At 31.3% G+C, this 13,654-nt stretch overlaps 2 protein-coding genes across 3 annotated transcripts; both read left to right on the top strand.

The window, feature by feature from the left end:
* Positions 1–445: 445 nt before the first annotated feature.
* Positions 446–1,190, top strand: LOC120132305. Of its 2 annotated transcripts, none has more exons than XM_039149092.1 (2): positions 446–802; positions 902–1,190. In XM_039149092.1, exons 1-2 carry the CDS (start codon positions 652–654, stop codon positions 1,153–1,155), a joined length of 405 nt encoding a protein of 134 aa, XP_039005023.1. In that variant the 5' UTR covers positions 446–651; the 3' UTR covers positions 1,156–1,190. The 2 variants fall into 2 exon arrangements, with proteins under 2 accessions (XP_039005023.1, XP_039005022.1); XM_039149091.1 differs by having other exon boundaries at positions 448–802; positions 899–1,190.
* An 8,075-nt stretch (positions 1,191–9,265) lies between these two features.
* On the top strand, positions 9,266–11,653 carry LOC120132304. Its single transcript, XM_039149090.1, has 5 exons — positions 9,266–9,426; positions 10,035–10,291; positions 10,424–10,514; positions 11,255–11,321; positions 11,414–11,653. The coding sequence occupies exons 1-5, from the start codon at positions 9,368–9,370 to the stop codon at positions 11,465–11,467; spliced, it is 528 nt and encodes a 175-aa protein (XP_039005021.1). The 5' UTR covers positions 9,266–9,367; the 3' UTR covers positions 11,468–11,653.
* Positions 11,654–13,654: the final 2,001 nt, after the last annotated feature.

Below are 13,654 nucleotides of genomic sequence, written 5' to 3'. Positions count from 1 at the left end.
TTCTTTTATAAATGGAATTTTGAGAAAGCAAACGAAAATGCAAACACCTAATCTTTCATGCATGCATCCGCCACCTCTAACTGATCTTACAGATAAACAAGCATTGAAAGCGCCCTTAATTGACATCTTATCCAAAGAATCTAGCCATTACAGACAACTCAAAAACGAAATATATATAATTTTTTTTTTAATTATTACCAACAACCCAGAGATCCAGACTTTATTCCCTAACATTTAGACATAAATTCCCAAATCCCAATTTGTAATATACTAAAGAAATACATATAATAAAAAAACACCTAAAAGTGAAGCGTCCAGGTGACGCGCTACAAAGAATTAGTCGAGGGGTTTGGTTATCTAGTCGGGCATTGCCGTGTAGTGCACGAGCAGCAGTTAAGAGATCCCAATCCTAGAGCCTTGTCTGTAAAAGCAAACAACGCTAGTCATCCCTTTGCTTTCCTTTCAACCCACCAATCAGAGCTTCTTTTCCTTTCTAGAGATACAAATAATTGGCCATTTGATTCCAATATTTTATTCAAGCATTCAGACTTAGTTTATGTTATAGACCATCTTTGTATTTATACTCAGTAAACACCAACTCTCTTCTCCCATCAACTCTTTTCCACCCATTTTGAGATTGTTGGTTAAAATATGGCGTCGATGTTGAGCTCACAAGGAATGGTATTAGCAACAGCTATGGCAGTCTCCGGCACTGTAATTCTCCTTGCTTTTCGCCTACAGAAATCTTTAGATCAAATCTCACACCCTTCTCAACAAGTCCTCCGTTCCTGCATATCTTCTGGTACATATCTATAACAAACGATTGCATGAGAACATACTGTTTCTTTACATGATTAAAAATGTTTCCTTTTTTTCTTTCTTGGGTTTGTTTTTAAAGAAGGGAAGAAGAAGAATAAGAAGAAAGTGCGGTTTGCAGAGGATGTGATGGATCCAAGGAGTGATGGAGCGGAGTTCAGGAAGCAGCTGAAGAATCGTGTCGGGACCAACAATTCAGCAACGACGGCTTTGAATTCAACGCCAAAGCTCAAGAAATTTGGTGGAGGTAGAGATTTAGGAATCCCTGCTAACAGACTTGCTCTGTACAATGGAATTCTCAGGGATCGTGTTGTTCAACGATTAGCTTACTCCTACTGAAAAATATTAGGGCAGGAGAACAAGGAAAAGTAAAATTAACACAGATTTTGATTTTTATTATTGTACAATCAAATTAGTGTTTATTTTTGTGCCTGTAGTTTGTAATTTTGTAGATAGTCTAGCTTTTCTTGTGTAAATTTTTCGTAATTATCCTTCTTAATATATTTAAAATTTGAATTTGAATTTTCAATATTTATGGTTGATAATCAAAATCAATTAATAATTAATAATGTATTGTTTAAAACAAATTGTAGAAATTGTTTTAAATTTTGAAGTTTTATCAGAAATTGTACTATATAGGTTGATCCGGTCATGATCACATCTGTTCTGTCTCATGACTTCATATAAATAATTAAGGTAAAAGTGAATAAAAAAAAATTAGCCGACGGGCGGACCAAGCAAAGCTTTTAACGTCACAATATATAATACTCATGTATAAAAGGAATGGAATTGTGTAGATTACGTTACGTCTTGAATAGTGTTTCTTTCTTTTATGCTATTTACCGGTAATTTTCTTACAGTAAGAAGTTTAATATATATATGAATTTATCTCAAGAATTACTTTTAAATATCATAAAACAACATGCCAAATGACGTACGTCCATCTTAACTTTGACTAAATTACCTTCCTCTCCGTTATTCAATGATCCGCATTCTTTTTATAATCATGGACAACATAAAATTTTATGTTAGGGATGAATTTGATTTATAAAATTTTAAGAATGAATTTAAATTTATAAATTTATAGGAGGGTGAAAATAAATTTTCAATAAAAAATATAAATATTTTAAATTTTTAGGGAAACTACATTTACTTACCCCGCCTAGATACTTCCCTATTCACACTTATGGTCGGAGAAACTCGACAGATAGGCAAAGGATGCAATATGAAATGTTTGCACTGAAATTGGGACACAATCGGTTTTCCCATCACACCTCTTGTCTTTTTTTAATATTTATTTGATTACTAAATTAACAAAAGCTTTTATAGAAATATATTTTTCTTTCAAATTTTTAATTTAGATATTATTTTTATAAGTGATGAAATATATTAGTCGGTAAATACTATAATGTGTACTGATTACGTACCTAAAATGCGTACTAATAATTGAAGTGCAACGCAGTTCAAAAGAATTTGGGGTAGGTTAGTCAATGTTTGATGACCCAATAATTAGAGCCTAATTGAGCAATAAGGTTAACGTTAAGACTTAAGTTATATATTAATCCTCCCTCAGCGGCCCTTGTCTTGTCCCAAACATGTTCCAGATGTGATTACACAAGCCATGTGAGCATTTTCATACATCTTTAATTTTTCCAAATTTAAAAAAATGGCGGACAACCATTTCACCTCTTTTTTTGTATGGCTGACGAATTGTGTTAATATTAGAATCTATTTGAAGACAATTCTCTTTAAGATATCAAATATTTCCTAGATCTATCAGATGATTTAACCTCTCAACTGACTCTATAATTGTGAGACAATTAAGACGTTCGGAGATCAAATATAGATATGGAGGGTTAAAATTAGTATTACACTAATTAGAGTGACATCAAGAATTAAAATTTAATGATTTAACTGATAAACTTTTTTATTTAATGATCAGCATATAATACATTTTATAGTTCAATGACTGATTACGTAATTTACCCTAACAATAATCGGAGACGGCAGTGGAACACGACACATCCCCATTTCAAAAAATACGCTTCAATCAAAGACAACCACATTACCACATCGATAAAAAAAAAGGCACATGACGTAGAGAAATCTCATGGTAATATAAAGATGCTGATTTAGATGCTTCCCTAGATCCCTCAATTACCTTACTGATTAACTTTTTTTCAAAAAAATATTATTTTTAGGGTAAACTACACGGGTGATCACTGAACTGTGGTTATCAATCATTTTGACCACCAACATTTAAAAACGATCAAACATATCACTGGTCATTAATTTTTAACATAGCTGATGACGTGACCGTTAATAAAATTGATATACTTATATATTTGGTTCTTGATATTTATACATTGTATCAATTTAGTTACTATTTCAATTCAATTAATTAAATTTAGTCCTCAAATCCCAAGATTTCACATGCCACTATATAATTAGAGGGTAAATTTAATTAATTTTAATATGTTAATTAAATAATATTTTCAACAATCCGATGATGACACGTATCACCACTTGTGCAAAGGGAAAATATATTGGAATGGAAGTACATTTGGGTGGATTCGACCGGGGACCTTGAGAGTCCCTAGGCAAGCTTTTGGCACTGAGCCAAATCCATGTGTTTGGTTCTAAAGTGTACAATCTTTTTTATATTGTATTTGAAATTATTTCATATAAACATAAATATAATTATTAAAAAAATATAATAAATAAATTATATTTCACATATATATCAAATTATAGTCACTGTAAGATTTAAAAATAAAAACGAGTTTAATAGTTTTTACAATTATTTTTAAATAATAATATATGAATTATATTAAAAATAAATTTTATTAAAATTATATAGAGAATCTAAATCAAAAAATAAAAATAAGTTTAATATTTTTATTTAAATTATTTTTTACAATTACTTTTAAATAATAATATATAAATTATATTAAAATTATTTAGAGAATCCAAATCACAAAATAAAAATAATTTAATTTAAAAATAAAAATATTAAACTCATGTAAAATAAAAATTTATTAGAATTTTAATAATTATATATATATATATATGTTTGTGTGAAATAATGTGAGTTGGACTGTTACTATAATTTTAAAATTGCGCTCCATTGCTCTCACAATCTTATCTTCTTATGGTTATCTTAGGCTTAATGACATTTGGGAATCTATTCGAATCAAAAGGGAGAAAGTTCCCTGGAAGAATCTGATCTGATTTTCCATGCACATTCCTAAATTCAGTTTGATTGCTTGGATGTCTTTGTTAAACAGATTACCAACAAGAGATCGGCTTCTCAAAATGGGAATTTTCACTAAAGGAACCTGTGTTAACTGCAGTAACGATCAGGAGACAAGAAATCATCTTTCTGTCAATGCGCTCTTGTTGTTCGCCTTTGGAACTCTGTCCTTTCGCTTAATGGCTTGAAGAATGTTTCATCTTCATGAGAAGAAATGGTTACTCTTGCTTCTTCATCATGGAAAGGGAAATCATTGCTCACCACAATCCTGAAGATTGCTTGGACTGCCTATATCTACACATTGTGAGAGGAAAGAAATTGTAGAATCTTCCAAGGTCGTCATAGATCACCTGATGAATTGCTCAAGGTTATTACTGAAGTTGTGCGAATTCAACTTAAGGGTAAAAATATTAATAGAGCTGATAGAATAAACTCTAACCTTTGTATTAATTGGGGTATTACTTAAACCAATCATTGTCTTTTATAATACGTTGTTGTTAGTTTTGTTCTGATTGGTTGATTGTTTTTGTAGCAGAACTCTGCTCTTCTGGATAATAAAATTTGATTTATCCAAAAAATAATAATATCAAACACAATATAAAAGATTGTGTACCAAATAAATGGCTTCGGCTAAGTGGTAAAAGACTTCCTAGGGACTCCCAAGGTTCTTGGTTTGAATCCACCCAAATACATTTCTTTTCCAATATGTTTTCCCTTTACACGGGTGGTAACACGTGTCACCATTAAATTGGTAAGAAAATTTATTTAATTAACATATTAAAATTAATTAAATTTACCCTCCAATTATATAGTGACATGTGACATATTCGGGTTGAATGACTAAATTTAATTAATTGAATTAAAATAGTGACTAAATTGATACAATGTGTAAATATCAAAGACCAAATATATGATTATGCTAATTTTATTAACGCCCATGTCATCAGCTCTGTTAAAAATTAAAGGCCAGCAGTTTGTTCGATCGCTTTAAATAGTTGTTGGTCTGTTTGATCGCTTTTAAACATTGGTGGTCAAAATGGTTGATGATCATAGTTCGGTGGTCACTCGTGTAGTTTACCCTTATTTATATTTTTCAATTTTAAATCAAAACAAAAGAGCCAATGGCTTTCATGTTCTCTTACATGTTCTTTTTATTTATATATATATATAAATAAAGTGGTCCAATATGGGCCCACCTCTTACATTTAGTCAGAAAAAAGAGCCAATACTTTTTGCTTAAGTTAGCCTTCTCAACTAACTTAATTAACATAAAGTTAGCCAATAATTTGATCAAAATCCCATTTCCTTATCACCTCAATAATTTGATCAAAATTCCATTTCCTCATCACGTCAATAATTTGAATTTTGTGCCATGGTTGTTCCGATTGTTGCTTATTTTCGCTCTTTAAAATCACCTTTTTTTATTATTTTTTTATCGATACTATATATGATTTCAAAATTTCTAAATTTCAATAATTAAAATAAGAGTGAAAAGTAAATTAAATAATAAAATTTATAATTTTTTAAAGCATCAGGTTTTCAAAGAAATGAGCATCGACTAATTGCTTGAAGGAATTTATGTGGGTGAGGTAAGCTGATGAGTGGTGTTTGTTTTGCCTTAATAAAAATGGCGAGGCAGGCGGTTTGAAGATAAGGATCACCACACAAAATTAAGATAATGGGGAGTTTTGGCTATTTGATTTAGTGGTAATGACGTTGGGTTGACGTTGCTATTGATTCCTCACATGTTTAAAACAGTTCTAACATTACCATTTCTCCTTCTTTTTCGACGAAGAAATGAATTTAACCATTCAGACCAACCGATAATGTTTTGATCCATTAATTTAGCAACAACGTTAATTTGGGGATATGCACTTTTAAGAAAGTACACATTGGTTCCAAATGTTGTATGCGTTGTACCGACAACTTGAGATTAAACAAACATTCTTTCTTAGGTGGGTGCAACGTTGCATCATTGCATGCATATCAGCTTAGGGGGTGTTTGGTTCAAGGAATATGGGATTCCCATCATGTTTGGTTGGTCGGGAATCTCATTCCCGGTAATGTTTTATTACCAATAGTAGATTTTTTGGGGTATATTACCGGGAATGTCATTACCTCCCTTCCCTTAGGTATTGTAACATTACCGGCGTTTTGGACTAAAATGCCCTTAAATTTTTATTTTTTTCAAAAATATCATTCTTCTGTCATTGAATAATAAAAATTCTACGAAGGTTAAATTACAAATTTATCCTTAAATTATTTTAGATTTACAAAAAAAGTATAATTAAAATTTTATATGAAATTTAGGGGTTAAATATTTTTTACCCTTTCATTAAACATTTTTTATATTTTTAATTTTGTAAAAAAATTATATAAATATTATGAATTTAATTTTTTAAAGAAAATATATAAATATTTTACAATTTGTAATATTATACAAATATATAATAAGGACAATTTGGTCAAATATACATTCCAATAATCTTTTATTCCTTTGACCAAACACGGTAATCTTACATTCCTGCTAAACCAACCAAACACAAAATACAACATTCCCAGTAATCCTATTCTCTGGTAATCTTTTATTCCCACTGGTAATCTTACATTCCGTGAACCAAACGCAACCTAAAAGTTTCATGTCGATTAAAAAATAGTTTAATTATTATATTTGAGTTTTAACAAATCAATTGTTTAGATGAATACACCAAACAAGAGACTTCGTTAGTAAATGAATTGTTGTTATTTATTGATGTTCGGGATTCGAGCACTAGCGATAATAGACGTGTGAGTGTTCAAACTCAAATGGTTGATGTTTAAACGGATATTATTTTTCACTTACCACATATTAATAAAAAAAATTGTTTAGATGAATCCCTGAGTCTTATGAAGCGAGTTTTAAAAAAAGCTTATTAACAGCTTGCACGAGCCCAATTCAAACTCAGTTAAACTCGACTCAAAATTTGAGTTCTGATCTTGAAGTGTTAGGCCGAAAAGAGAGCCCATTTGATATTTTGGGATTAGATGAGGATCCATGTTTACTTTTTACTTTTGCCTTTCACATGCACGTCTCACTTTGTTTGGGCTTAACATTATTTTAGCATTGTTTTCATGTATTTGATTGGCCAATTCCACTGTTTTTTGGCCCATTACCGTCGCCCAGGATTTTTTTGGGAAATAGAGCCGTCAGACTTTTATTTATATTTTATACAGGGGAACTTGATATAATATTATTATATTTGTAGTAAAATATTTTAATATTTTTTTGAGAACTCGTCACATCGAAGTGATAGGTTTGTTTATATTATTTTTTATTTTTTAGTTGAATCGAAAATTGGAAAAAAATACGTTGGAACTCATCAGTTGAGGTGACGAGTTGCTTAATATATTTATTTGGCGTGGCTGATGTTTTTTTATGGTCTATTTAAAAAGTAAAGTCGTAATGCTTAGGTGATGTGATGTAAGTGGTTATATTTAGTTGTTGTTTTTATTTCCTTAGTGTCAGGAGTCGGAACGATCATATTAATATATGACTGAAAAATTAATCAGATTGCAATAGATTTTGTTCAAAACAACAACGAACTATGAACATTACATTAACCATTAAGCATGACATTATGGAGAGAATAACAACGAACCATGAGAAATGCACAGTAAGAAGAAGAAAAAAACAACAAACTTAATACATCACCTTAAGTACGTAAATAGGACTAACCTCACAAACACCCTAAACAGTAAATAAAATCATAATCATAGCAATATTCATTAAGATGTTTTAATCTTTGTAATTAGTAGACCATGCTTCTGGGTTTCCATCATCTATGTTTGTTTCTTTGACATTTGTGTGAGTTGGTGAGATATTCGAGTTGGAAGCAACATCCTCAATTGTACGAGCAAGGTCGAGATCAGCTAACTCTACAAACAAATCAACATTAGACAAAGAATGATAAAAATATGTCTTAATCATGCTAGCAAGGTCGATTTCACTGCTTAGATGAAACCTCGTGCATGATAGTGACAATTTATAGTGTAACGAAGATACTCTTCTACTGCTTTCGAGTTTAACCCTTATTTCTATGTTGAACTTCAACTCGTCTAGTTGAATATTGGTTTCGAAACACATGGTTAAAGTTTTGTAATCATAAAAAAATTACACAAATAGTTGCCATGTTTGAAAAAAACTCAAGCTTTGATGGTTAAAGATGTGTTTTAGTTTTTTTTCCCTTCAAATGAGTAAAATGGCTTTCAACTCACGCATATTAATAGTTGTTGAAGATGATTAAATGGTCACTACAAAAGTTGGTGAAATTGTGCATTATTTGACCTATGTGGAATGCACATTTTTCTGATATGAAGTGATAATGCACTAGAGAAAGTTTTTGATTTGAGTTTATATATCACTGATAAGTTTCTAAAGATGATTAAATGACCGTCGCAAAAGTTGGTTAAATGGTGTATTATTTGGCCAATATGAAATACACGTTTTTATGATATGAAGTGATAATTCACCACTGAAAATTTATATTCTTCTCCTCCTCCTCCTCTCTTTTCATCTCCTTACTTTGATCAAGAATCAATTTATTGACTCTTTCACACACTTCTCATCTAAAGACAAGTTTGAATTAGAATCATCAATATCAGAGTAACCAGACCCAAAATGATATTTCGAAATTTGCATGAAATATTATTCCCACAAATGCATGATTTGATTATCATATAACTCTATTAACTAACTCAACTCTTATTTATAGTTAAAATTTCTCAAAATGAATGTTGGAACTCATCACATCGTCACCTCGACGTGACGAGTTTCAACATATTTTTATTTTCAAATTTCAATTCAACTAAAAAATATATAATAATAGAACTTGTCATTTCGAGATGTCGAGTTATCAAAAAAATTAAAATAATAACCGAAGAATAAAATAATTTTAACATATTAAACTCGTCTTCTATATTGTAGAAAATGTCTTATATCCCAAAATAAAACTCAGACAATCCTATTCTCCAATTTTTTCTTGGCTACAGTAATGGGCCAATTTTACCCCAATTCCACCCTACTACCAATAAGACAATAACCCCAATCAAGTTGCAGCAGCCCCCTTTTCCTCACTATCAAAATATCTTTCCCACCACTGTCCTAGTCTCGACTAGCCAATAAATTATTTCCACATTCCTTGCTTTCTATTTCAGCTGGCTTTTGGAGTTTTTTTTTTTCTTTTTCGGATTCTTCTTCTCGTAATCGTTGTCGGTTGTGAGGGGTGCTAATGACTGGTGTTCTTTGATAGTTTTTCTGCCATGGTCACTGTTCATAGTATGATCACTACTTGGGTCACTGACCTCCTCAAATACATGTCGTAAGTTCTTTTATCTTCTTCTTCTTATACATAGATTGTAGTTTATTTCTCTTTATGTACTGAGAAAATGAGATTGATATTTCAGCAATTTAATAGGATTTAAGTTAAAAGAGAGGTAGTTACTAGGAGTTAGGACCAAACCCAGTTTAGAGTTGCTATTAGAAATCAATAACATAGCTTGTTTATGCACGATATGCCTGTTTGACGGGATTGAACAAAATCCTTAATGAATAAACATCTGATGTGAGGTGGAGAACAAGGGGCTTTTGCGAAGCTTAATATGATTTCTTAGTTTTCTTGGTTTTAATGGAGCTTTAGTACCACGAGAAGATGTTAAGACAAGAGTCTTTTGGAGGGAAATGTAGAAAATGGACACTCTTCAGGTTGAGTTCCTTCATCCTTGTTACTGAATCTAATGCTCACAAGAAATCTGGCTCTAGTTTGCTAGTCTAGGAATTGAATCCTTGAAAAGGATATAATTTCTTTGACCAAATGGAACCTCCTATGCTTGGGAAAATCCATGTTCCTTCAAATTCATGTGTTCTGAAGTATCTTTTCGATAGATGTTTTATATGTGTATTGTTTTAACTTGGTTTTCAACAGAGCAGTGGTTGTTTTGGATGCTGCTCTAAACCAACACCAATTATTGCGGTGGATCAGCCATCAAAAGGATTGAGAATTCGAGGGCGTATAGTGAGGAAGCCTAGCATTTCTGATGATTTTTGGAGCAGCAGTACATATGAATTGGAAAACAGTGCTCTCCAATCTCAAAGGAGCTTGTTGTCGATCAGTGCATCAGACCAAATTCTAAGTCAATGCAGTAGCAGTGGTGGCATGGTCAACTCATCTGATTTTGCGAATCAGGGCAAGTTTTGATTATTATTCTTTTTCCAAGTCTACAGGATATATGAACCAAGGATTGAAATTTGATGCATGATATTGTCAACTTCGAGATCCTCATAATTAAAATGTGTCATTATCTTTGTGCTCATTGCAGGCCTTATTATCTGGAATCAGGCCAGACTCCAATGGATTGGAAGTGGTAGGCATAGGAATCATACTCAACGAAGCCGAGAGCCTAGATTAAGGTGTGCCACTCATCATCATCATCTTGAGATTCTGAGTTTCTAGTCGAAAATAGTCATCCACGAAATTTTCAGAGCAAAGTGCTGTCCTGCTGTTTAAGTAGATGTCAGTTTAATACACAGTTTTCCTATACTAACAGCAGTTTTTTCTTCATCTCAATTTAGTGACATTCAGTAACTAAGAAGATGCTGTTGAAATGAAAATCAAATCTTGCTTAGCTAATCCTATTCTTTGATTGGCATTGAAAGGCTGGACCATTCGCTGAAAACAAAAGTGCATTGAATCTAGCTGAAATTTGCAGATTATGTTCGTTGGACAAATAGAGGATCAAGTTTTACTCCTTAAGAGTACCATAAATTAGCATGTCATTTAATTATGGCATGAAGTCTTAAAATATGGTAACCCAGAGAGAAGCTAGCCGGCATATATAGGGCATGATAGCTTCTTTCCCAATCCCGATACTTCACTCTGTTTTCATTCTACATTTTACTTTAATAATCAATATATCTGTACGGTCAAAGTTTGTTTTGTCTTTATGTGACATACACACACGCACTTTTTAGCGGTAATGAATTTTAGTGTATGTAATTCTGGTTAGTAAAGATTGTTATGAACAAATGAGGTGAAGAGTAAACGTATTGAGCTATGAATAAACGTTAACCGGACTGTGGATCGAACATGATAAAGTAATCTTTTAGTAGTTTGTATCCGTCCTACTAATCTTAATTTTGCCATGTTACAGTTTGAATGCATCTTATGAAAGTTTACTTGGGACCAGGAATCCATTCCCTCAGCCAATTCTTCTTTCTGTAAGTCTGCTCCCCATGTTGCTGGCTTGTAAGTAAGCTTTTCATGGCCTGCATTGCTTTTGCCGACTTCTAACAATGGCTTGATTTTGCAGAAAATGATTGATTTTTTGGTTGAAGCATGGGAGCAGGAGGGATTGTACGATTGAAGTAAGTATAGAGAAAGAAAAATGAGTTTAGTTTTTACTTATTTAAACTGTCCATCTTTGTAATTCTGAACATGTAGGGGAAGCTGTATATAGATGTGGGGAAAGGAATAAACAAAATGATCAAAATGGAAGCTTCGATTTCATTTGTATAATTTGATATATCATATATAAGTATTTTGTGCACTACATGGTACATCCCGCACGTGAGCCGTAGAATTTTATGTCAGTTGTGTGAATTTGGAAAGTTATATTAGAAATTTAGAGGGTGTAAAACTATAAAATTTCAAGGTATGTCAGATGCGGTTGTATCTCTCGGTCCATTCCTGACCGTCAACGACGGATAACCCATCTTCTTACGAAAAAACTATTGCCTATGGGTACATACAACACAACTGCATGCAATGAGATCATAAAATGAATCAACTTATGATCTCATTCACATGAATTAATCAACTTATGTATTCTTCGGTTTTGCCGTTTTTAATACTTTTTGCATTAGTTTAAACATTAAGGCAAAATAATATTTACAAACATAAAAAGGGTAAATATATATTTTGGTACCTAAACTTAGTTTCAATGTACAATTTGATACATAAGCTTAGTTTTAAGGTTTAATATGATATCTAAAGTTTTTTAGAGTCCGATTAAGTGCTTGAACAAACTTAGTGGTTCAAATTAGTACTCAAACTTCACTTTTTGATCTAAAATAATACTTACGGTCAATAACTTATTTGAACTATAAATGGAGTTCAAACACCAAATTAAAACTTTAAAATTAAATTTTAATATTTAATTAAATAATAAAATTATTTTTTATCCCCTTTTGCAACTGGTCATTATAGAGGTGCATGACAGAGTAGTCATTGAATTGATCGTAAAATAATTGGAAACTTTTTTAACCTAAAAATCCAATCTTGAGCTAAAGCGAACCAAAAGTAGCAACTTGAATCCACACAATTCTTCCCCACTTGGCAACTAACTAAAGTCTCAGACTTGCCTTTTGTCCACTAAAACAAATAAAAAGATTGGATCTTGAATATTGGGTTGAATTCTTAGTACCAAACCAAGAAATGTCGTTTCCTCCCAATTGTAAACATTTCTCCCTCAAATGACATTTTCTTACATTAAACAGAACCCCTCCCCCAAAGATTTCTATTAAACTCATTCAACTTGATGTATATGAAAAGGGTTTGCTTATTTTATTATATTATATATAACTTTTCGTGTAATTATTAATTATTTAATCTAGATTAAAACTCTAGAGATTCCATTATATCTAAAGGATTGTATAATACAATCTATCCCTGTTATTCATTAAAATGATATAAATAAATCTTTTATGCAAGAATATAAATCCACTTGATGCACATAAAAAAAGTGTTCTTTTTATATTATTGGTATATTGCTAAAAAGGTATTTCCAACATTTCATTAAATTGTTATTTTGATAATATTATTTAAAAAAATAACTTTCAATATTTTAATTTAGGACGAAATAATCTCTTATCGTTAGTCAACAAAGGTTCAGTTTTTAAAGAAGACTACACATGCATGGTTGGACCGAAATACTAACATGACATATCTTAATGTGAAAAAATGACTTAATAAAATGCTACTATTTATTTTTAAATTTCTTTAAATAATTTTTATATTAAATTAAAATAATTCTATTGATCAAAATATAACACATATCATCAACATTTAAATTTATTTAAAAATCTTAAAATATATAATCGAAAGACTCGAATCTAATACCACTCTATAGTAAAACATGTAAAGATGTATAACAATATTTACTGTATAGGAAATTATTGGAATTAATTGGCGACCTCCACGATTGATTCGTTGGGAAAAAAATGATTGAGCTGATCCGTTAGGGGATAGAATGAAATGCCAATGGTTCGCATTCAGATAAGCCAAACTATACTGATCACTTGCTATGCTGTCAACAACAAAATCATACAGCCCGTGGATAATTTTATTAAACTGCTTAACGAGCAACAAACTTTCTTAACGAACAACGAATCAATGAAATTTTTTAACGAACACGAGTAGAACAATGTCCAACTCGCTCGATAAACACCCCTAACAATATTTATCATCCATTTCCAGGTTTTCACGTAGAAAACAAAACAAAGAAATTTGAAGACTCTTGTTGCCTTTATGCTTTGTCTTAGATAAAAACTGT

Source organism: Hibiscus syriacus, unplaced genomic scaffold, assembly GCF_006381635.1.
Source record: "Hibiscus syriacus cultivar Baekdansim isolate YM2019G1 unplaced genomic scaffold, ASM638163v2 tig00110560_pilon, whole genome shotgun sequence".
In the NCBI taxonomy this organism is placed as follows: Eukaryota; Viridiplantae; Streptophyta; class Magnoliopsida; order Malvales; family Malvaceae; genus Hibiscus; species Hibiscus syriacus.
The sequence above is the reverse complement of the archived record's forward strand: the minus strand, read 5'-3'. Positions and strand labels throughout refer to the sequence as shown.

Coding starts and splice junctions, on each gene's coding strand:
- LOC120132305 (XM_039149091.1), top strand. CDS start 652: ATGGCGTCGATGTTGAGCTCACAAGGAATGGTATTAGCAACAGCTATG. Junction 803..898: donor CCGTTCCTGCATATCTTCTG/GTACATATCTAT, acceptor TTGTTTTTAAAG/AAGGGAAGAAGAAGAATAAG.
- LOC120132304 (XM_039149090.1), top strand. CDS start 9,368: ATGGTCACTGTTCATAGTATGATCACTACTTGGGTCACTGACCTCCTC. Junction 9,427..10,034: donor GACCTCCTCAAATACATGTC/GTAAGTTCTTTT, acceptor TCAACAGAGCAG/TGGTTGTTTTGGATGCTGCT. Junction 10,515..11,254: donor AGCCGAGAGCCTAGATTAAG/GTGTGCCACTCA, acceptor GCCATGTTACAG/TTTGAATGCATCTTATGAAA.